We start from the raw sequence: 21,864 nt of genomic DNA, 5'->3' as shown, positions 1-21,864 counted from the left end.
TATTCTTCTTTTGGGTCGACTATTAGCGTCCACTTGGATGTGGACGCTAATACATAACTATTAGGGGCGACTTCTAATAGTTGAGTATTAGGGGCGACTATAAAGTCGCCCCTGATGAGTCAGTTTCTTGTAGTGTGAGTGGCACTCCACCTCGATCAGCTTACTTGGTCGCAAGACTCAACGTGCATGTTCACATGTACTGCTCCAAGTTAGGCCGACATGCATCATCTTTCCAAATTCCAATTTTCCACCCAAATAGTAACTCCACAACGACGCCAGCTGCATGACTTGGAGCAGTACAAGTCCACATGTTGTACTGCTCCAAGTCAGGCCGAAATGCATCATCTTTCCAAATTCCAATTTTCCACCCAAATACTAACTCCACAACGACGCCAGCTGCAGTTGTGGGCTGGGTCTCTGCTCACCAACCCGGATCCTAACTTCCTAATCTTGTTATATACATTTCATCTAACTATATTTAATTCAATAATAATATGGATGACAAATATACAGATAAAGAGGGAGCTTTCAAACTGAGAGAAAGCTATTAAGAAACCTATACATTTTTCTTATGCGCAAAATCATATACGTTTCTAAAATTGAGATTTTAAAAATTACGTTTTTTAAAATTGTGTTTCTAAAATCGCTACTTTTTAAAATTGTATAGACGTTTGGTAAAACATGTTAATAAGTACTTTTTTTTTATATATATTTTTTTTATCAATTGAATGTTTGGATAACATTAGCATATAATTGCAATTTCATGACTAAATAGGTAAATATTGCGCCAAATATTGTTTGAAGCGAAATCGTGATTTTGGTTTAAATTTGTATTTTTTCAAATAAGCACCCATAGTCAGCTTATAGAAATAGCGAATTTTTTCACGATTTTAAAATTGCGATTTAGTTTAAAAACACGAATTAATTTTTAAAAAACGCACTCCCAAAAAAATTCTAAAATTGTCAAGACATATATTCATTAAAAAGAAAGAGAGAAATAATAATAATAATAATTGACAAATAATTTAAATGTGATGTGGAAGTTTGGCTTCGTCCAATATTGAGTGGCTCTCCACCTTAGCTTACTTGGTAGCAAGACTCAACATGCATGTTCACATGTACTGCTCCAAGTTAGGCCGACATGCATCATCTTTCCAAATTCCAATTTTCCACCCAAATAGTAACTCTACAACGATGCCAGCTGCAGCTGTGGGCCGGGTCTCTGCTCACCAACCCGGATCCTAAATTCCTATACATTTTTGTTATGCGCAAAATCATATACGTACCCAAAATTTCACTGTCACATTAAAGACTCGGAAACATTCATCTTATATATGCAACTTCAATAAAATAAATAAATTTGTAACTACTGCAATATAAGCCTTTTAATTTCATCAAGTCACAACTTAAGTTCATTGCTCAGGAAAAATAAATAAATATTACATCTAAGGATAAGAATGATGAAACGTCGTACGTCCTTTGCTTTGTTTTTCCCCATTAATTTGTTGACTTGTCTTCAAGTCTAGCCAAAAATACAACGTATGGTGTATCAAATTTTCCAAAAAAATTACAGCTTGAGTAGCCAATGAAATTTCCATAAAGGACACAATGCATGTAGGACCTACTCATCACCTTCCCAGAAGGCCATAACCCCTCCAAGCTCACCCTATATAAACCTCTATCCATCTTCCTCACAAACCACAAGAGCTTACTCAATATCTCTCACTTCTCAAAATGAGTCTCTGCAAGAACTTATCCATTTTCTTCTCCATTTTCATCACTCTCTGCTTCGGTCTAGCCCATGCAGCTAGATTTGACATAACAAACAACTGCCCCTACACAGTTTGGGCCGGGGCTGTGCCTGGCGGTGGTCGACGACTCGACCGAGGTCAAACATGGAGCCTTAATGTTAATGCCGGCACCAAAGGGGCTCGCATTTGGCCTCGTACAGGGTGCAATTTCGATGCTTCCGGGCGTGGTAAATGCCAAACTGGTGACTGCGGCGGGCTTCTCCAATGCCAAGGCTATGGTGTACCCCCAAACACCCTTGCTGAATACGCACTAAACCAATTTAACAACTTGGACTTCTTCGATATCTCTCTTGTTGATGGGTTTAACACTGCTATGGATTTTAGCCCTACGTCCAATGGGTGCACCCGTGGTATAAGATGTACTGCTGATATCAACGGCCAATGTCCTAGCCAATTGAGGGCACCTGGCGGTTGTAACAACCCCTGTACCGTGTTCAAGACCGACCAATATTGTTGCAATTCTGGAAACTGTGCACCTACAGATTTCTCTAGATTTTTCAAGGATCGCTGCCGGGATGCTTATAGTTACCCTAAGGATGACCAAACAAGCACATTCACGTGCCCTGGTGGGACTAACTACAAGGTTGTCTTCTGCCCTTGAAGTAGTACTTCAAGAGGAAGGAAACTAGCTAGTGATATATAATAATATGTGATGCAATAAAAGCTTAAAGGCTTTGTGAGCACACTCTTACTCGTGTGCAGATGCCATAATATTACATATATAATAATATGTGATGCAATAAAATTAAGCTTATATGTCATGACCTCTCTATTTGCTTCAATTTTTATATATTTTTGGTGAACCAGGTTTGAAACTCTCTATGTCAGTATTTCTTGTGGCTGGTGATGAAGATCAAGCATTTTCCAACTTTTACTATGAACATAAAAGTTAAACTATATATCCCAGTGTCGGTCACCTCAAAATATCAAAGTTTACCTTATATTAGTACAAATTAATAAAATTTAACAATTTTTGGAGCGTTTTTTTCTGGTCTAAGAATTTGTTATCAAGTGATTTTTTTTATGGTTAAATTAAACTATGAAGAAACTCTTGTACGACAGTGAGATTCCTGCAAAACAAATGTAAGGTCAGAAGGTTTTTTGTTGAAGCCGAAGACTATCTGATGCTTAAGTTAACATATTTATTTGTAAATAAAAATATAATAAAATTTGCCTATAATATTTATGAATCAATGTGTGTTGAGTGAGGTATATAACAAATGGGAAGAAGAGAAGGTCGTCAAAGTAAAAAATATACGAGAGAGAGAGAGTCTCTCTGGGTCTTTGCCAAAGAGGTCTTTTGTGGGGAAGGAGAATAACTCCCTCTCCTTCTCTCCTATCTCCTTTTATCCTCAAGTGTGAAAGTGGTATGTACATGTTTCGTCCAATGAGTTGTGAGAGTAATGTTGTAAATAAGTGTAAAAAGAAGTGGAGCCCACTAGGAGATATTTTTCCCCAACAACCATTAAGATTTATTTTCTATACATTTAAAGCACATAATGCGTCGTCACATCATCTGAATTGTTATGTTATTGAAACCCACCATTTTAAACCCTCAAGTTATAAGGTTAAGCCATTGATATGGTTCATATATATTAAAACTAACCCACAAAAGAAAAAGAAAAAAAAAAACTACTTGTGCGTTCGGGGAAGAAGCAGAAGTCTCTGAAGTTAAGAGGATCTGCCTTTAAATATCATGACATAAGCAAATCGGATGGCTAGGATTAAAAGATGTACCGAAGGAGATTAGGATCCGTAGGAGAATGTTTTTTAAAAAATAAATAAATAAGAAAGAGAATAAATCTTAAAAAAAAAAAAAAAAAAAATTTGAATAATATTGCTTAATGTAAAGACAGATAATTTATCACGATGAAATTTAGTGCGCGGCAACGAGTCTCCAATTAATTCCAAAGCCAATTCGACAAAGACATTTATCAAGTGATATTTTCAGGAAATGAGCCGGGCAACGAGTCTCCAATTAATTCCAAAGCCAACTCGACAAAGACATTTATCAAGTGATATTTTCAGGAAATGAGCCGCCTATCTTGACAACACAGGGTGGTGCATTAACCGACTTATTAATTTTTTTTGAAAAGTGAGAGAAAGTTATTTTGTAATGTAAAAAACTGAAGTTAATTTTTTTAAAAAAGAAAAATGCATTAAATTGACATACCAGCGGCCAAAATCTATGAATGGATGAAAGGCTTTAATTTAAAAAAACAAAAAACTATGAATATGGAGATAACAATATAATATTCAAGTATCATTAGGATTCTCCACTCCTAGGGTAGCTTCATTATATGCAATCATAGCAGAAGATATAGAATTGTTTTTCTTAGTGAAGAACAGCTACTCAAGAGAATTAAGTGAGTTGTTAGGAAAAGAATCATGACTGGAAGATTTATGTTGTGCATGCACTTATAAAATTTAAATTTGTGTCTCACATTAAGGAAAAAAGAAAAAAAAAAAAAAACAAAAAAAAAAAGTGGTTGATATACTTAAGTAGATCCAAACCCATTAGCTTAAGTCTTTTTGCTAAAAGTAGTATCCTAATATATATGTATATTAATTTATTATTATTTGACTCTTTTAGTGTTTCTCTCTCCCCGACAGTTTATGAGAAGCAAGATTAACGAAGATTTATGTAGGAGTCGGGGCCTTCAAAATTATGTGTTTGGTGATGGTTGAGATTGTTTGTTGGGGGGATGAGTACTTTTGACAGTTGGCTAGAGGCATGGTGAGCTTAAATACTGGGATATTGATAGATAGAATGAAGTTACTTATCATCTTGGTATCTAATCGATGAATGCTACGGTTTCTCCTGGTTCTACGTGAATATAAATTTTTTTTTTTTTTTTTTAATTTTCTTTTTTCCAAGAGACTAGTAGGGTAATTTGTTTTTTTATAAAACAATATCCACGTAGGACCAAAATAACGCTAAGAGAAGAACAGGAAGGAGACCACCGTAGCATTTCTTGTATCTAACCCTAAAAAGCCCTTGTGATATTGATATAGATAAGGAGACACTATACTCACAAACTGATCATTGAGAATTATTGGGTCTTTAATTTAGATGGTTCCCAACTCCCAAATACTCACAAACTGATCATCGAGAATTATTGGGTCTTTAATTTGGATGGTTCCCAACTCCCAAATACTCACAAACTGATCATCGAGAATTATATATATAATTATATATGGCCGCCCTGATACTGCATGTCTTTTACCTACAAATTAAGATATCTCTGATGATGCTAAAGCAATCGTGTTTTATAGATCATCTATATCTTCACAACATTTAAAAGAAGTATCTTCGTAGATTTGTCCTGTTAATGAATGGTCCAATTATGTCAAACCGGTTGGGGAACTATATCAGTAGAGAACAAAAGACATCAGTTGTATTCAGTAGAGAACAAAAGACATCATTTGTATTCATGTCGGCAAAGGAGGACTTCGGGCAATTGTAAGAGTAATTAGCTGAATTGTAACCTCTATTTATGTGTCTTGTTCGATTCATTATGTATTGTAACCTCTAGATAAAGATCGGTTTAGGAAATTTTCTTCCTCTTAAAATTAGGTTGGAGAAAATTATTTTAATACAATGTATTAAATCGACATTTGTCCTTAAAGGATCGGTGCGATTCTCATATACATTTTTAATAAAGTATGTAATGTTTACATGTATTTTTAAAAATGTATGTAACAATCATATGCTATAAAAGTTTAAGAACATTCTCATTGGCTAGCTCTATAGTAAAAATGGGCAAAACAGTGGTGCCGTCCGCCGGCTAGCCATTGTAGCTTAAAAAAAAAAAAAAAAAAAAAAAAATTGGCTACAACAAATTTATTGAGCACTATATATATATATATATATATATATTTCTCTCTCCTCTTTGGGAATAGTAAAAGTGGATTTTTTTTTTTTTTTTTTTTTTAAAAAAATTCAATAGAATAGTGAAGTGGATAACTAAAATAAAGCATGAGATGAATGTGCTTTGAAAAATTACGTAGCTAAAAAAATTTTTTTTACAAAAAAGGTAATTATTTTGCTAAAATTTGTTGAGCCAAATGTGAATGTTCTAATAGATTGGGTTGAAAACCTAGTTTAAGAAAAACTTTGTTAAAAAATTTATGAATTTTTTTTCTTTTACAAAAGAGTAGGGAATTAGGGAAAGGGAGAAACGACACTGTCGGAACTGAATAAGAGAAAGAGGCTCAAAAGCGGGATCCACTAAAGCACCTAGTGGTGCGTAAGATCACACTCTGATCCCGTTCCTTTGCCGATGTGGGACTAAGTCTCTTGATTTTTGCATAACATTGGGGAAGTGAGGAAAGGGAAAACGATATTGTCAGAATTAAAAAGTGAGAGAGAGGCTTAAAAGGGGGGCTTACTAAGGTACCTCATCCAAGCAATTGCTAACTGGCCAATGGGACCCAGCGGTGCTTAAGAGTACAGTACTGTGCTCCTCCCCTTGACCGATATGAGACTAGTCCAACGATTTATTTTTCTACACAACATTGTGGAAGTAGGGAAAGAGAGAATCGACATTGCCAAAATCAAATAGGGAGAGATGCTCAAAAGTGGGAGCCCATAAGGTATTTCATCCAAGCAATTGCTAATTGGAAAAGGATCCAGTCGTGCTTAAGAGCATAGTCTGCTCTCGCTCCTTGGCCGATGTTGGACTAAGTCCCCTGATTATTTTTCTACACAACGCTGAAGAAGTGGGGAAAGGGATCGGAGAAATGGCATTGTTGGAACTCATTAAGGTATTCCATCTAAACAATTGATGACTAAAAAAAATCAGTGGTGTTTAAGAGTATACTTTGCTTCTACTCTCTTTTCCCACGATCCCCGGCCACTGTTGTGTAGAACAGGAAATTACGGGACCTGGTCCCACATTAGCCTAAAGTTTATGGAGTTGAAAAGGTCATAGGTGAAACTTATTCTGGAAATTAACTACGGACCAAATACATCGTTCACAAATATAAACTATTATTTTATGCAGAGATATTGTTTGTCCTTGTTTTTTTTTTTTTTGGTTGATTTGTCTTCAAGTCTAGCCAATAATAAAACCGTGTCTCAAATTTTCCAACAAAGAGCCAATAGAATTTCCCTAAGCACCTTCCCAGAAGCCCATAACCAGCCTAAGCTCACCCTATATAAACCCCTACCCATCTCCCTCACAAAACACAAGGGCTTACCCAATATCTCTCAGCACTTAACAAAATGAGTGTCCCCAAACACCTGCTCATTATCTTCTTCCTTTTCATTACTCTCTGCTTCAGTCTAGCTCATGCAGCTAGATTTGATATAAAAAACAAATGTCCCTTCACAGTTTGGGCTGGAGCTGTGCCCGGTGGTGGCAAGCAGATCAACCGAGGTCAAACGTGGAGCCTTATTGTTAATGCCAGCACGGAAGGGGCTCGCATTTGGCCTCGCACTGGGTGCAATTTCGATAGTACTGGGCATGGCAGATGTCAAACCGGTGACTGTAACGGGCTTCTCCAATGCCAAAACTTTGGTGCACCCCCAAGCACCATTGCTGAATATGCACTAAACCAATATAACAACTTGGACTTCTACGATATCTCTCTTGTCGAAGGGTTTAATGTTCCTATGGAGTTTAGCCCCACGTCTAATGGATGCAGCCGTAGTATAAGATGTACTTCTGATATCAACGGGCAGTGCCCCAATGAGTTGCGGACCCCTGGCGGCTGTAACAACCCATGTACTGTATTTAAGACCGACCAATATTGCTGCACTTCTGGAAATTGTGGACCTACAACTTTTTCTAGATTTTTCAAAGATCGCTGCCGTGACGCATTTAGCTACCCTAATGATGACCAAACAAGCACATTCATGTGCCCTGGTGGGACTAACTACGAGGTTGTCTTCTGCCCTTGAAGTAGTATTTTATGAGGAAGGAAAATGGCCGGTAATATATAATAATATGTGATGTAATAAAAGCTTAAAGGCTTTTTGAACACTCGTGTAAGTGTGCAGAGGCCATATCATCACGTACGTATGTAATAATATGTGATGTAATAAATAAAAGCTCATATATGTCATAACCTCTCTATTTGCAGCTTTCTCTATATGTCGGTATTTTTTGTGACTTTTATTATAATCAGTGCCGATCGGTCCATTGCTCCTAATGTGGATAATGTTATTTGTAACCTTATTTCCCTTTTTTTTCTTGGTCTACTACCAAGGTTTTAAGCTAATCTTCGGCACACAATTTCGCTAAATAAACCGCTTGCCATCATTATTATTATGAAAGCATTTTTATTATTCTTTCTTTTATATTTTCTTTAAAAATTAAGAGTGGAAAAACTCTCATTAATCCCCTTCCCGGCCCCCTTTCTCTTGTTATTTTAGAAAAAGAAAAGAAAAGAAAAGAAAAGGTAAGTCACCTCAAAATACCAAAGTTTAACATATATTAGTAGAAATAAACTTCAACAATTAAGATTTATTTTCTATACATTTAAAGCATATAATGAGTACAAGATTCTCTCTCTCTCTCTCTCTATATATATATATATACTTGCAGCAGTATCTCAATTTCAATTCAAACATGGGTTTGATTCACACTTCATGTTCTGAAAAATATTTACCATTCGAAAAGAGGAAAAATTACGAAGTCTTTGTCTAAAGAAATGCCTTGAAAAATGACAGATGTATAGAACCTTTCAACAAGATAGTGCTTTTTTAACTCTCTTAAAATGGAATCTATTCCAAACATATATGCCATGTCTTCATCATGGTGAAACATTAGTGATATTTTCAGGATCCTGTGTAAGAATACGTACGATCCTGAAACTTTAGTGATACTTAACCTTCATTTTCATTTTTTCTTTGTTAAGATTAATGGGCTTAAAGAATTCACCTTAGTGATACTTAACCTTCATTTTCATTTTTTCTTTGTTAAGATAACCCAATAATCTCCCCCTCACACATTGGGCTTGAATCGTGAGCAGAAACAACTCATTTCTTACGTGGACTAGCAAGCCAAGATTTGTTGGTTGAACTTGGGCTTTGATATCAAAGTAGGGAGGTTTTGGGTCTTTTATCAACCCCTAAAGCTAGTTCAAAAAGTGAAGCTTTCTCTCACACTTATAAATTGATCACCAGCCCCTTTCACAACCGATGTGGTATAATCCCAACAATGAAGAACATTTTTCATGGTTGAGATTAACCCTCATTACAACTATCCAATAACGAAACAAAAAATTTCAACCAGAGGATCGACACACCATTAGTGCCACTAATATCCAGAGCATTCAGGATCATGATCACATATCAAACAAACTCATGAAACCAGAAGTTAGCTTGTCCAATAGCTTGTCCATAAGTTAGAAGAGAGAGAGAGAGAGAGAGAGAGAGAGCTTAGACCAATGTTGAGAGAAAGTGCATTTATCAAAACTATTAACTGCCAACTTTTCTGAATTCCAAACACATGAAACTATATTTCTAGAGAAATTCAGAAAAAAGAAAAAAAAAATAATAAAAGAAACAACATGTTACACAATTCAATAATGCGGCTTCTTCCCTTCTTTTGTGCCGATATGTTAAAAAAAATACAATAACGTAGCTTCTTTGCTCAGCAAACTGCTAGAAATGTCTTATGAACAGGCTAACATTGCATGACAGTTCCTCCTAGCAAGCACTAATTCAAGATTATCCAAGTCATAATACAAAGTTTATATAGCTATTGTTAACTTCTAAACAGAACCAGGAAAATTAACCATTAACTATTTAGAATGAAATTGGATAGGGACCGCGCGAACGCAGGTCCCCACTAGCACAAATTATGATGCAGGCTCTCCCGCTTGGGAAGACCTTAAGCGAGCACCCCTCCCACGTGCAATGGAGGTCACAAGCCTAGGCCATGGGCCTTGTTTATAACCCATTGACCCCATCCAGGTAAGTACTTTTTCCGGGCTCGCTTGTCCCAGATTAATATCCCGCACTTGCTTCTTCTCTTTTGTGTTTAGTCGGTGTGGGACATGTGCTCCTTTCGCAGAACTAAAAATACGGCTTGCTACTCCGGATCCCAAAGCCATGGCATCTGGTAATGACGAACACGCAGGGACTCTTAACTTCTTTACCTGAATCTACAGAAACGAGAAAACTCTTCCTTCACATTCTTAAACTTTACGATGATCTTCCTCCTAAATCGTTTACTTGACCACATTCGAAAAATTAAGCAGAATCTTGAACATTGATCAAACAAAAATTCAGCTCTAAGGAATACGAAAAGAAATTATCCAGAAATCCATAGCAAAAAAAATTTAGACCAGAATTCTTCAACATTCTGGTTGGTTACAGGGAAAGCAAATAACACCAAAGCCGCAAGAAAATCAAACCCAAAGGTTAAATCCATTTCGTTATCCATTAGGGGAGAGCAAATACCCGCCCATCCCGTAGAACCCGACCCACACGCCCCGATCCGTACCGCATAGACCGGGGTTTAAGGTTATTTTTCCCAGAAACGGGTTGGATTTTGTCCAACCCAGGCGTGGCGGGTTGCGGGTTAAAAATATTTTGGCTTGCGGGTACTAGACCCGACCCGCCTAACACCAACAAAGACCCTAATTTCCACTTCCTAACCTAAGCCGCCCCTCATTCACGCCTGCCTCTCTCAGACTCTCCCTCTCGTTTTCTCCAGAAACTCAACATCTCTCTCTCGTCTTAGTATTCTGCACGTCAGGTATCTCTCTCTCTCTCTAATTGTCGTCGACGACTCGACGTCGTTTTCTCTGCAACCGGCGTCGTTCTGCTCGTGCATAATCTGTTCGACGTCGGGGGTCTGTCCTTGTCTGATTTCGGGGGTCTTGCAGTTCGACAGCTTGGTCTTCTCAGGCGAGGTCAGTGTTGGCCGGTGGGTGTGTTCAGATTTCACTGGTGATCGACATTCCTGTAGAATCTGGGTCTCTTGCATGGCCGGCAGGGCCTAGACAAGTTGGGTTGGGTTTCGTCTCGGGTCTGGTTGAGCGTAGAAGATAGAATTGGTTGAGCACGAGGGCTAGGGAAATTGGTTTACGAATTTTAAAATTGGAAACCAATTTAAAACCTTAAAACCCTTAAAACCCTTAAAACCTCTTTCATCATAAAACCTTAATACCCTGACCTTTCAATCTAAAGAAGACACTAGTGAAGTTAGGTTTGGCTAAACATGCAGCACGACGAGGTCATATGGCAGGTAATCAGGCACAACCACTGCAGTTTCATGGCCAAGTGAGTCTTTCTTAACCTCAAAAACCATTGATTCTTCTTTCGCTATAAGAGTCTATTGAAGTTTCGATTCATTTTGTTTATTGTGGCTGTGCTAATATTGCCGCGGGTTGTAAATCTTGGTGGGTTTGTGGTTTTGTAGAATTGAAACCGGGAAATTCTGTAGAAACCCGTATAATGTGACCGGGATTTGTAATCGGAGCTCGTGCCCTCTCGCCAATAGTCGCTATGCCACCATTCGCGACCATGACGGTAATCTTCACTCTTTTCCTCTCGCCCTTTTACTTGTTCTGTCAATTGGGTCTGTTTACTTTTTTTTTTTTTTTCTTGGTTTTCTTTGTGGTGATTTTCTCACACACATATGCCAGTTGAGTCATTGTAATATTGTTCCCTTTGGTCGCTGAGAAGAAGCAAGTAGAGGACGAAACTTATTCAATCTTATTTTTGTTATGGGAGTTGAGAAAACAGAAACCTCCGTCCAATTGAGCTCAATACAATTATTTGGATTTGTTGAATTGAGCTCTATAGTTTCTTTTTCTAAGCTGAAGACTATGGAAAAATGTGCTACAGCAAGGCTTTGTTGGTTGATCTTGGTGGATCTTAGGATTTTTATCTGTGCATTGGTATCTGTATTTATGAATTGACTTGCTGTCACATGTCAATTAATATTTGTAGATATTAACAAATGATGAGTGTGCTAGATTTTATATGGTTGTATTGGTCTGCTGCAGGAGTCTTCTATCTTTATATGAAAACCATAGAAAGAGCTCATATGCCAAACAAATTGTGGGAGAGAGTTAAGTTGCCCAGGAATTATGAGAAGGCACTTGAGATTATAGACAAACACCTGGTATTGAACTTTATATTGTTTTTTTTTTTTTTTGAACTTTAAGATTATTTGATACGATATGATTTTGTTCATCAGTTCTAGAAAGGTTAATTTACCCTCGCTTTTGATTTGACAGATGTATTGGCCGAAGTTTCTTGTACACAAAACAAAGCAACGATTGACCAAGATGACTCAAATGCGGATACGCATGAGGAAGCTTGCTTTGAAAACAAGGTTCATTTTTTCTCATGCTTGAATTTGTTTTTATTTCACTACCAAAAATGCTTACTCATGTGCAAATAAGGTTTTCTGAGGTGCTACAAGATTGTCTTTGGTAAACTACTTTGTTACTTTTGGGAGATCAATGATGTTATAATGAGCCACTATTTGTTATGTTTCAAGAGAACATGTTACTTATTATTTTTTTTTTAAAAAAAAAAAAAGCAAAAGAATGAGCCAAGAAATTATAGGGCTTGGAGTATGGCATGTTATGAGTACACTTGTAAGTGTTGAGTCCCACATTGAGAAAGTATAAAGAAAAATGGTAGTTAATATACCTAAGTGGACTCAAGCCCATTAGCTTAAGCTTTTGGGCTAATGTGATGACCAAATATGTATATTAACGTACTCCTAGTAAAAAATGCCCTGACCGCTTATCTCCTAACATGGGAGACCTTCGAATGTTAGGGTCTTGCATTGATCTTTAAGAACTAAGTTTTTTTTTTTTTTTCAGTAAACTTTTAGCTCTATGACACATCCTCCCCCTGTATGAATGGTTGGAGGGTGTGGTTGTGGCTATACAACCAATTGGGTAATTCAACTTAAACTATGTTTTCCTTACCTCCCAACTATAAGCATAATGTGGTACATAGCCTAATCCAGATTTACCTATGGGTTTCAATAATAGATAAATTTCTTCTCTCATCAAAATATTCTATGAATAACTCTTTTGATAAATGTGCCAAAGGATCCCATTTATGCAATGAGAAACAGTAATTAATTAGCATCAAAAGTTAAGTTCACTTAGTGAACAAAGCAATTAGATTTGCAAAGATCTAGATATCTTAGGTCAGTAATGCATTATGGTTGGGTGACACGGAATTCAGGGTTGGGTGTTGTAAGTGTGAAACAGCATTCACTATGAGATATTTAGTATAAAAGCAGAAAGAGAGAAGTAAAATGTGAAAATTTTAATTGGTCTTGCACACAGAATTGGCAACCCTGGACTGTGTTGTGATGCTGAAAAAGGTTCTAGTTGTCACCTTTATAGGTTAAATAGTGTCGTCCCACATTAACGTGCTTTGTTGTATTGGCAATTGTTTCTGCTGCCTAACAGGGAGAAAATAATGACAACACCAAGGAAGGAGAAAAAAAGAGAGTCTAGAAGAGAAGAGAAGGCTGAAAAGGCAGCAGCACTGGATAAGGTTATACACATGAGCTCATACTATTGATGTACATGATTATGTGTTGTCCCTACAGCTCGACTAAGACTTTCTAGCTTTTCTGCAGAGTATTGAAAAAGAACTCTTGGAACGTCTTCAGCAAGGAGTTTATGGTGACATATACAACTATCCTGTTAAAGAGTATAACAAGGTTCTTGATATTGAAGAGGGGCAGGCTGTGAGTGAAGATGAAGATGAGATGGTAATTTGTGAAATCCTTTTTTCTTGAAATTATTAATATTGTTTTAAAAACGAGTTATTTGCTTTTGTGCTCACTTAGATGCTACTTCAGATAATTAAATGCCCTTTTATTGGTTCTTGGAATAAGCAGGAACATGAGATAGAATATGTTGAGGGTTATGATGAACTTGAAGAGGAAGATGATATAGAAGATTTTGGTGATATTGCAATTGCTCAGTCTCATGCGAATTACGACAATGGTAAAGCTGTCACTAGATACTTATTGTTGAGCATTTTTTTAATGTTGATTTAAATTTTTATTACCTTATGCTTGCCTGTGCTTGCACATATAATTAATATACTCTTGTTCCAATTTCAGTGTCTTATTCTCCTTTTTGGGACGCTATAAAATATATGTCCACTTTCTAAAAGTGAAATTTCTTACATCTTCAATTTCCTATTATTCTTACCTTTTTTCTTAAATATTCTTATTAAAGGTTATTTCGTCTCTAATTTAAAGTGAAGGACATTTGAGGAAGAGGGTGATAGTGTTATCTTTTTATTAATAGTCGTACCATTTCAAATCAAGTCATGAAACCAATAAAAAGAGTCATTTGGATGGACGAAGGGAGTATTAACTTATACCATGTAAAAGCTGTCAATTTTTAGTTTACATGGGATTTTTATTTTTATTTTTTATTTTAGTTAGGGTATAAGTTGTGGCCTTTGTTTTACTAGCTTATATAATAACGGGACGAGCACATGAGAGAATTCTCAAATGTGTGTGTGTACCCATCCAAACTGGAATAAGAAAAAAGAGTTTAATGATGCAGTTGGAATGGATGCAGATGAAGAAGACATTGAGCCAGTTGCTAGCAAGAGAGTGAGGAAGGAAACTGCCTTGGCTTCAGGAAAGCTTGATAAAGGTGAACCTGGTGCAAAATTGAAGAAGAGAGCAAGGGTGCTTGTTGAGGTAATGGCGAATGATATTATGGTGTTTTACAGGCTCACTACATTTCCATATACATATATCCTTTCAAGTTATAGACTGTACCTATGGTATACGGTAGCTATTATATTCAATTACATCATTTTTAGCCGACTCTCTCATGTGCAAATTTTCTTCGAATTTCTTGAGGTTGATCTCTCCCTCTCTCTCCCTCACACACACACAAACTCAAAATATATTACTTGTTTCTTGGAAACTGAGACACTTTAAATACACATATTTGGCTGTTGCATGCGCCTTCTGTAATCTTCAGTAGCTACATTCCATCAGGATCCTAAATATTTCAATTTTTTTTTTTTTTTTGTTATTTGTCAGGTTGAGCATGAAGATGCTGATGAAAGACAAAAGGCTGTCCACTAAGTGTGCTTGTAGCATATTGCTTTATTTGTTTGACCTGTAAACCGGATAATGGCAGAGATATCATTCAAAGCTCAGTCCACAGCGAGGGAAAGTTGCTAAAGAGGATGCAATTTTGATAGCTGAATAGAAAAAAAAAATTGATAGCTGAATCTTGATTACGGTTGAAAGATTTTCTTAATCTTGATTTCCTCTAGTTTTATTAATTATTACTGGTTTCCTCTCTCTTTGGGAGATGGGGCTGTACAAGAGTGCAAGAGTGGAGACTTGAAGTATTTCTGGTCCCAGTTTTTTGTTTTTGTCACTGCCTCCCACAAATGAATGAGTTAACTTGTTCTCGCACAACAGGTCATATGAATCAGCTATAAATGTCAACTTGTTCTCTAATGCTACACTCTAGTCTTTTTTTCTTTTTTTCTTTTTTATTTTTTATTTTTTCTAGAGAAATTCAGGAAAAAGAAAAAAAAAAAAAAAAAGAATCAGAGAATAAACAAGTTACACAATTCAATACTGTGGCCTGTTTGCTCAACATGAAATCATGATACTGTTTACACAAATTACACGGAGTCTAATCTAGGGTAGGATAGATTTTTCAAAATCTAGCAGAAAATGGTAGGAAAAGAAAAGAAAAATTATAGAATTCTTTCATTTTTTAATCATCTTTTATCTATTTTCATAGTAAATTGATGAATTCACCATTGATTTATTGAATTTGTAGAATGAGATAGGAAAAAAGATTGACGTGAGAAAAGATTAGAAACATGTGTGCTCGGATTTGGGTCAATTTCTCCTTCTGTCATTAATCGTGGAGAATAACTTATATAAGGTCTTGGTGGCACAAACCACGACATTTGTGCCCACCAATAAGAGGTTGACACCTCAGCTTGGAACAAGATAACAAAATGAGAACAAAATGCCAGATCATACCAAATTTAAACCCTAAAAAAATTATTCATTTACTTTTCTCACACACACACACACACACACACACATATATATATATAAAGGAAAAATTCACGTGTTGACAATGTTCCATCAAACTTTTAATTGTAACAATTTCCCTTCATACTACTCAAAATTGTCAATGTTCCCCCCAATGATGAAACTACACTTAGTAAAATAAAAACAAAAAATATTAAATCTTTTAGAAAAAACCTAAAAATAAAAAATAAAAATCCAAAGGGCGGTAAATTTTAATTTTTTATTTAAAAAAAAAAAAATCCATTGTATAAGAAAAAAATTAAAAAAAAAAAAATCTGCTTTTTTTTTTTTGTTATAAAAAATATTTTTTTTATAACTTTTTAAAATAAAAATTTCTGTTTAAAAAAAAATTAAGAATTTTCGTTTAAGAAAATAAAAATTTTCGTTTCTAAAACAAAAATTTCTTTTAAATAAAAATTTCTGTTTAAAGAAAAAAATCATTTTAAAAAAATTAGTTTTAAAAAAAAAATTAAAAATTTCCGTTTAAAAAAAAATCTTTCTTTTCAAATTAAATTTTCGTTTTCTTAAAAAAAAATTAAAATTTTATTTATTTTATTTATTTATTTTAATTTATACGGGTATTTTTGTCATATTGAGAAATACATAAGGGCATTTTTATCTTTTTGCTAGCTTTAGAGGAGGACATTAACAATGTTTTGGTAGTTTGGGGGAAGACATTGTTACAATTGAAAGTTTATAGGGTACATTATCAATCGGGTAGTAATTTGAGTGAGGTATGTGGACTTTACCTTATATTTTAATAAGTCATCTTAATATTCTTGGTAGCAAGACTCCCCCTTGTTGACTTATAATTAAGAAATGTTATTCTTAATATCTCGCATCTATTTTTCATCCATTATTATTATTTTTAAAAAAATTTACCATTAAATCGGTAAGATTCTCGTGAAATAGCATGTTTCTCTTGTTATATACTAAGGCCTAATTGGTACACACCTTTTATTAAACTTTGTTTCTGTCATTCCCCATCCATTTTAATTGGTACATTTTTCTTCTTTATAGGTATCATCTGTTCAAAAAATCTATGTTGTTCCTCTAATTGTCGTTGCTACCTTTCTTCTTGGTGGTGTTGCCTTTCATGGGCCCGCCGGAGGCTAGCCAAGGAGTCAACTAACTAACGTGTACTCTTTTCTATGCTAAGAACACCGCTTCGATACCAATTGTTAAAATCTAACTTTAACTAAAGAAATAGAATTAAAATTGGAACTGAAATTGATTGAGAAAATGATAAGGAACAAAGTACAAACAGGATCTTAATGATCACTAAATCAACTAGCCTTTTTAAATGCGCGCAACTAAACATAAACCATAATTGGCAAAAGCCCACTAATAATATAACTGTCCAAAGTCTTGCATGAGCTCATGCATGTGCCTTTGTCAATGACAGTACTTATTGCTATCTTAATTATTACTATAGAGAGTAAGGAATACATAATTCGTCTCCATAAGTTCAAGGACAGAACGTGATAATATAGTTTGGTGCACCGGAGCAGGTAAATGTGCTGCTCTTATCATCATAAGCATAGCTATAAGCTTTAGGGCATTGGTTTTTGAAGATCATGGAATAGTTTGTGGGTGGACATGTCTCTGGGGTATTATTAGCGCCAGTGCAACAGTATTGTGGCTGATTGAACGCTGCGCATGCGCTCTTGCAAGCGATTACGCTCCCATCAGATCCTTTCACTTGCAGATTAGTAGGGCAAACATCATTCACGTTTGCAGGGCAGCTTGAGGGTTGGCAATCACCGTTCCCACCTTGTGTGGTAACCGAAACAGGGAGGTTGAAGCCATCTACAAGGCTGACATCGTAGAAATCCTTTCCACCATTTGCTGCTATGTTGATTTCTACCAAAGAAGCTGGCGGGATTGCACTGGCGCCGTTGCATGCAACCTGCCCGGATCCACAATTAGCAGTTTCACAAGTGAACTTTCCCGAAGCGTCCGTGTTGCATCGTGTTCGGGCCCAGAACCGGCCTATCCATGGAGCTTGGACATCAATTGATGTGGATGCTTTGGATGCCAAGTCAAATCCAGTATTTAATTGTTGAGGTTTCTGGTCCGCAGTTAGAGTTCCTGGCCATACAGTTGTAGGACAATTGTTTGTAAAAGTTATTTGAGCAGGATGAGCACCTGCATGACATAAATTGTCAGAAGAATAGTCAACTCATTAAAATCATTTTTTTTAATATTAACTTTAGTTTTTAGGATAATTAAATTATAATTTAAAGTATATACTATAACTTGCATGCAACAAATAACTAGGAGATACACAATAAAATTGTGTTCTTTACTGTAATGCTATATATATATCACACAAACATCTTACTAAGGTGACATGTCAAGGTCTAATAGACCTACCCGCACACTAGCTTTATAAGATATTGTGAAATGCTTATGTGATATATATATATATATATATATATATAACATTATTATGTGTGTAAATACTATTCCAGAAGCAATGGGGAGAGAAAAAGAGAGAAGGCGTTCAGAACATAAAATCTAAAATGTGTTTTATGTAAAACAAAAAAAAAAAATAATAATAATAAAATAAATAAAGTTAAAACAATGGAAGCTTTCAACCTTTGTGGGCCTGACTGATGACTTTATTTCGTATATATGTGCATGTACTGGTGAAAGTTGCAAAATTAAACTATCTGTGTGGTGATTGATGCGAACGATGATCACTTTCCAACAAAATTATTTACACATATTAAAGCAATTTGCTATCATATATATCATAACTAAACAATGAGATATATATATATATATACCAGATAGGAAACAGAAGGCCAAGGCAAGGCCGAAGAGTGAAAGGGTTTTCATCTTTCTAGTAGACTTCTAGTTAATCTTGATGAATGTTTTTGGTATTGTGGTGCTCATCTTTCGAGCTTGGGGGTTGTATTTATAGAGGCTTCTATGCTACTTTTTCAAGCTGAAACCTGCGTGGGAAGTCACCGGGAATATACTTCATTGACTCTTATTTGTTAGCGGGTCTTCTTTATACGTTATTTTGTATCTTTTTAAAATTAATGTGACTCATTTCAATGCCTACTTTTTCAAGCCAAAGCCTGTGTGAAAATTCATTAGAAATACGATTCATTGCCTCTCGTTAAGGATCAAGATACCCGGCAATGCTCCAAAAATTGTTCATCAGTTTTTTCTCAAATCCTGACCATCCAATGTTATCCAATAGCCACAATTTCACCATGTATCCCAACTAAAGATAAATAATAAATTATTATTTATTTTTTAAAAAATATATAAATAGTTGTGGCTCAAAATTTGGTGCAGGGTCGGGCTTCACCAACCGGCTGGGGTGCCACCCCGGGTCGGGTTGGTCGGGGTTCCCCCAAGTGGCCTCTAGTGGTCGGCCACCCCCAAGGGTCAAAAACCCAAAAAAATTAAGGGTGGTTTGAATCATCGCCATAGCTCTTGATTGGCCAAAACCAAAAAAATAATTTTTTGGTTTTATTAATAGTGGTTTTTAACACTCTAAGGCCATAGTGGCTTCACCACCCCCAACCGGCCTCTAGGGGTGGTCGATCACCCTAGTTTTTTTAATTTTTAATTTTAATATTTTAATATTTTATTTTATATATATTTTAAAAATAAATAAATAATATTTTATTATTTATCTTTAGTTGCGGCACGTGGTAAAATTGTGGTTGTTGAATGACATTGGATGGTCAGAATTTGAGAAAAAAATTGATGGGCAATTTTTTAAGCATTACCAGAAATCCTGATCCACTTAACGGATTTTCCTCTTACATTATTTTGTATCTTTTTAAAATTGATGCGACTCGCATTAATTCCGAAATCCAGTACACAATAAAAATATGGGTTTTACTTTTATATTTACTGCACCGACTAAAGACATGAGAGATACGGATTAAATAAATGTCATTAATTCAATCAGTTGGGGCCATTTCTTTTTTTTTTTTTTTTTTGAAATAATAATTGAGATTCTTATTCAAAAAATCACCGTGGAAAAATACACTTATGGAGGTGGAATGACTTCCTCCCTCCTTACAATACCATAGACACATGGTGGAATCTCATCCCTCCATAACAAATCTATGACATGTTCGGTAGCATTTTTGGCTAACCCGTGAGCAACATAATTAGCTTCCCTTGGACAATATATCACATAGGAATTGCCCATAGTCTGCAGCCCATTCTGAATGTCTTCTATAAGGTGGCCGAAGCTGCTTCTGCATGGGTCCCGGGAATTTATTGCTTTAATAATCTGTTGAGCATCTCCTTCTAGTATACAACCTGCACCACCCAAATCCTTACCCAGCATCATGGCATACAATCCAGCCATTGCTTCCGCTGTTGCCGGGTCAAGAAGTTGCTCAACTGTAATACTTTGTGCTGCACAAACTTTGCCCATGAAATCTCTAGCTATGATCCCCAGTCCAACGCATCCTTTCTTCTTTGAAACCGCAGCATCCCAATTCACCTTGAACATATGTCTGGAAGGTGGCTGCCATTCTACATTCTGTAGATCCTGCAAGGCCTGCGCAGTTTCATTGTTGTCGTCCTCTAGTGCATTAGCTTTCAAAAAACCTTCCAGAGAAATACCTGCGTTACGTGCTAGCTGGTTTGGGGGAGTAAAAATCCCTCCATGAATAAAAGTATTTCTCCTTAGCCAAATCTGCCTGGCAGTGGTAGCAAAGAGTTCTAGCTCCTCCTTCTCACACCTCCCCATCATTGATTCAAAAACTTTAATGAACAGCCGCTCCTCACACACCCTCTTTTGGAACTTGATTATGCTACCCCCCATACATCTTGAGCTGTGGGACAACTCCAAAGTATATGCTCCACCGTCTCTTCATCTCGTTCACATAAGGGGCATATATTTGTATCTGTCACACCTTTTTTAAACAAATTAGCCTTCGTAGGAAGAAGGTTATGGCAAGCTCTCCAAACAAACATTTTAACTGCATTGGGGACCCTTAATTTCCAGCATGCTTTCCACACCATACTCTCCGTGTTAGGACCAGACCCTCCATCGCCTTCCATAGTCAGCACCTCCATCTCCATGTGATATGCGCTCTTGACAGAGAACTCCCCATTAGTAGTGCATCTCCAGATCATACGATCTTTGGGACTGAGTGGGCTAAGCGGAAAGGTGGCCAAATCCATTTATTGCTCCTTTACAACTCAGTTGGAGTTATTTACGTATGTGTCAGTTTCTGGGAAAGGTAGGCAAATCCATTTTTATGAGTGCTTGTGGAATTTCTTTCGCTTACTTTCGTAGAATTTTCACCTGTGGAAAAAGACCTACACCCATGCATGCGAATTGTCTAAGGATTAATGGAAAGAATTTGGAGTAACCAAATTAATCCATAGGGCATCTACCTGGTATGTTCTTTCTAATAGGGTTTTTTTTTTTTTTAAACACAATTGAACTTCACTCTGATTCACTTTTCTAGAATAAACTTATAATGTATAAACTTGAGGTTCATGAAGACATATATGAGTGCTCAAAAAGAAAACAAGGGCTAGCTAACCCCATATTAATTAAGGAGTCGCATGATTTTGTACGTGGTAAATATTTTAGTACTTTTAGCACCGCTCTCAGAAAAATTGAAAAAGCCCACTTATTTACTTAATTATTCCTTCATTTTTGTATTGTTACGTTTAGGGTTTATAGTAAAATTTGTAATATCTCAATACCACTTATAATATTACAAGGAGTGCTATGAGCGACTGAGCTCTCATTCGTTTTTTCTTTTCTTTCCCTACGTACAGCCAACATTATGTCTTGTATGAGTTGCCAAAATATATCATAATTTTTAAAAGTGGTGAGATGCGAAAATAAGAAGAAAGTAAAAACCAATCTACACGATATTAAGATTTAAGTAGTTTGGTTTAACAAGCTTACATTTACTGGCAGAAATGACTCAAAAGAAATTTACTATCAAGAGTAACATAAAAAAAAAAAAAATTAGAAAAAAAAAAAAAAAAAGTGAGGAAAATAACATAAAACATTG

General features: G+C 35.9%; 2 protein-coding genes, 1 non-coding gene and 1 pseudogene across 5 annotated transcripts; 2 read left to right on the top strand and 2 right to left on the bottom strand.

Moving 5' to 3' along the window:
• Window positions 1–1,685: 1,685 nt before the first annotated feature.
• Window positions 1,686–7,901, top strand: LOC132175068 (thaumatin-like protein; annotated as a pseudogene).
• A 1,682-nt stretch (window positions 7,902–9,583) lies between these two features.
• Window positions 9,584–9,743, bottom strand: LOC132176743 (U1 spliceosomal RNA). Its single transcript, XR_009439598.1, has one exon. It is a non-coding gene; the product is annotated as a U1 spliceosomal RNA (small nuclear RNA).
• Window positions 9,744–10,418: 675 nt separating this feature from the next.
• LOC132174765 (uncharacterized) lies at window positions 10,419–15,162 on the top strand. Of its 3 annotated transcripts, XM_059586437.1 has the most exons (10): window positions 10,419–10,522; window positions 10,653–11,049; window positions 11,189–11,298; window positions 11,778–11,896; window positions 12,012–12,109; window positions 13,212–13,299; window positions 13,385–13,519; window positions 13,649–13,757; window positions 14,331–14,470; window positions 14,822–15,162. In XM_059586437.1, the coding sequence occupies exons 2-10, from the start codon at window positions 10,988–10,990 to the stop codon at window positions 14,864–14,866; spliced, it is 906 nt and encodes a 301-aa protein (XP_059442420.1). In that variant the 5' UTR covers window positions 10,419–10,522; window positions 10,653–10,987; the 3' UTR covers window positions 14,867–15,162. The 3 variants fall into 3 exon arrangements, with proteins under 3 accessions (XP_059442420.1, XP_059442421.1, XP_059442419.1); XM_059586438.1 differs by having other exon boundaries at window positions 10,419–11,049; window positions 14,346–14,470; XM_059586436.1 differs by having other exon boundaries at window positions 10,419–11,049.
• Window positions 15,163–17,074: 1,912 nt separating this feature from the next.
• LOC132174766 (thaumatin-like protein 1) lies at window positions 17,075–18,733 on the bottom strand. Its single transcript, XM_059586439.1, has 2 exons — window positions 18,637–18,733; window positions 17,075–17,992 (listed from the first exon to the last, which is right to left on the bottom strand). The coding sequence occupies exons 1-2, from the start codon at window positions 18,686–18,688 to the stop codon at window positions 17,313–17,315; spliced, it is 732 nt and encodes a 243-aa protein (XP_059442422.1). The 5' UTR covers window positions 18,689–18,733; the 3' UTR covers window positions 17,075–17,312.
• Window positions 18,734–21,864: the final 3,131 nt, after the last annotated feature.

The sequence above is a fragment of the Corylus avellana genome, chromosome ca3 (genome assembly GCF_901000735.1).
Source record: "Corylus avellana chromosome ca3, CavTom2PMs-1.0".
NCBI classification, from domain to species: Eukaryota; Viridiplantae; Streptophyta; class Magnoliopsida; order Fagales; family Betulaceae; genus Corylus; species Corylus avellana.
Note: the sequence above shows the minus strand (reverse complement) of the source record. Positions and strands in the feature narration are given on the sequence as shown.

Bases quoted from the DNA above. Each gene is read 5' to 3' on its own strand.
- LOC132174766 (XM_059586439.1), bottom strand. From the start codon at position 18,688: ATGAAAACCCTTTCACTCTTCGGCCTTGCCTTGGCCTTCTGTTTCCTA. The intron at 17,993-18,636 runs GTATATATATAT...TATGTCATGCAG, and splicing joins GGCCTTCTGTTTCCTATCTG to GTGCTCATCCTGCTCAAATA.
- LOC132174765 (XM_059586437.1), top strand. From the start codon at position 10,988: ATGCAGCACGACGAGGTCATATGGCAGGTAATCAGGCACAACCACTGC. The intron at 11,050-11,188 runs GTGAGTCTTTCT...GTGGTTTTGTAG, and splicing joins CACTGCAGTTTCATGGCCAA to AATTGAAACCGGGAAATTCT. The intron at 13,300-13,384 runs GTTATACACATG...GCTTTTCTGCAG, and splicing joins AGGCAGCAGCACTGGATAAG to AGTATTGAAAAAGAACTCTT.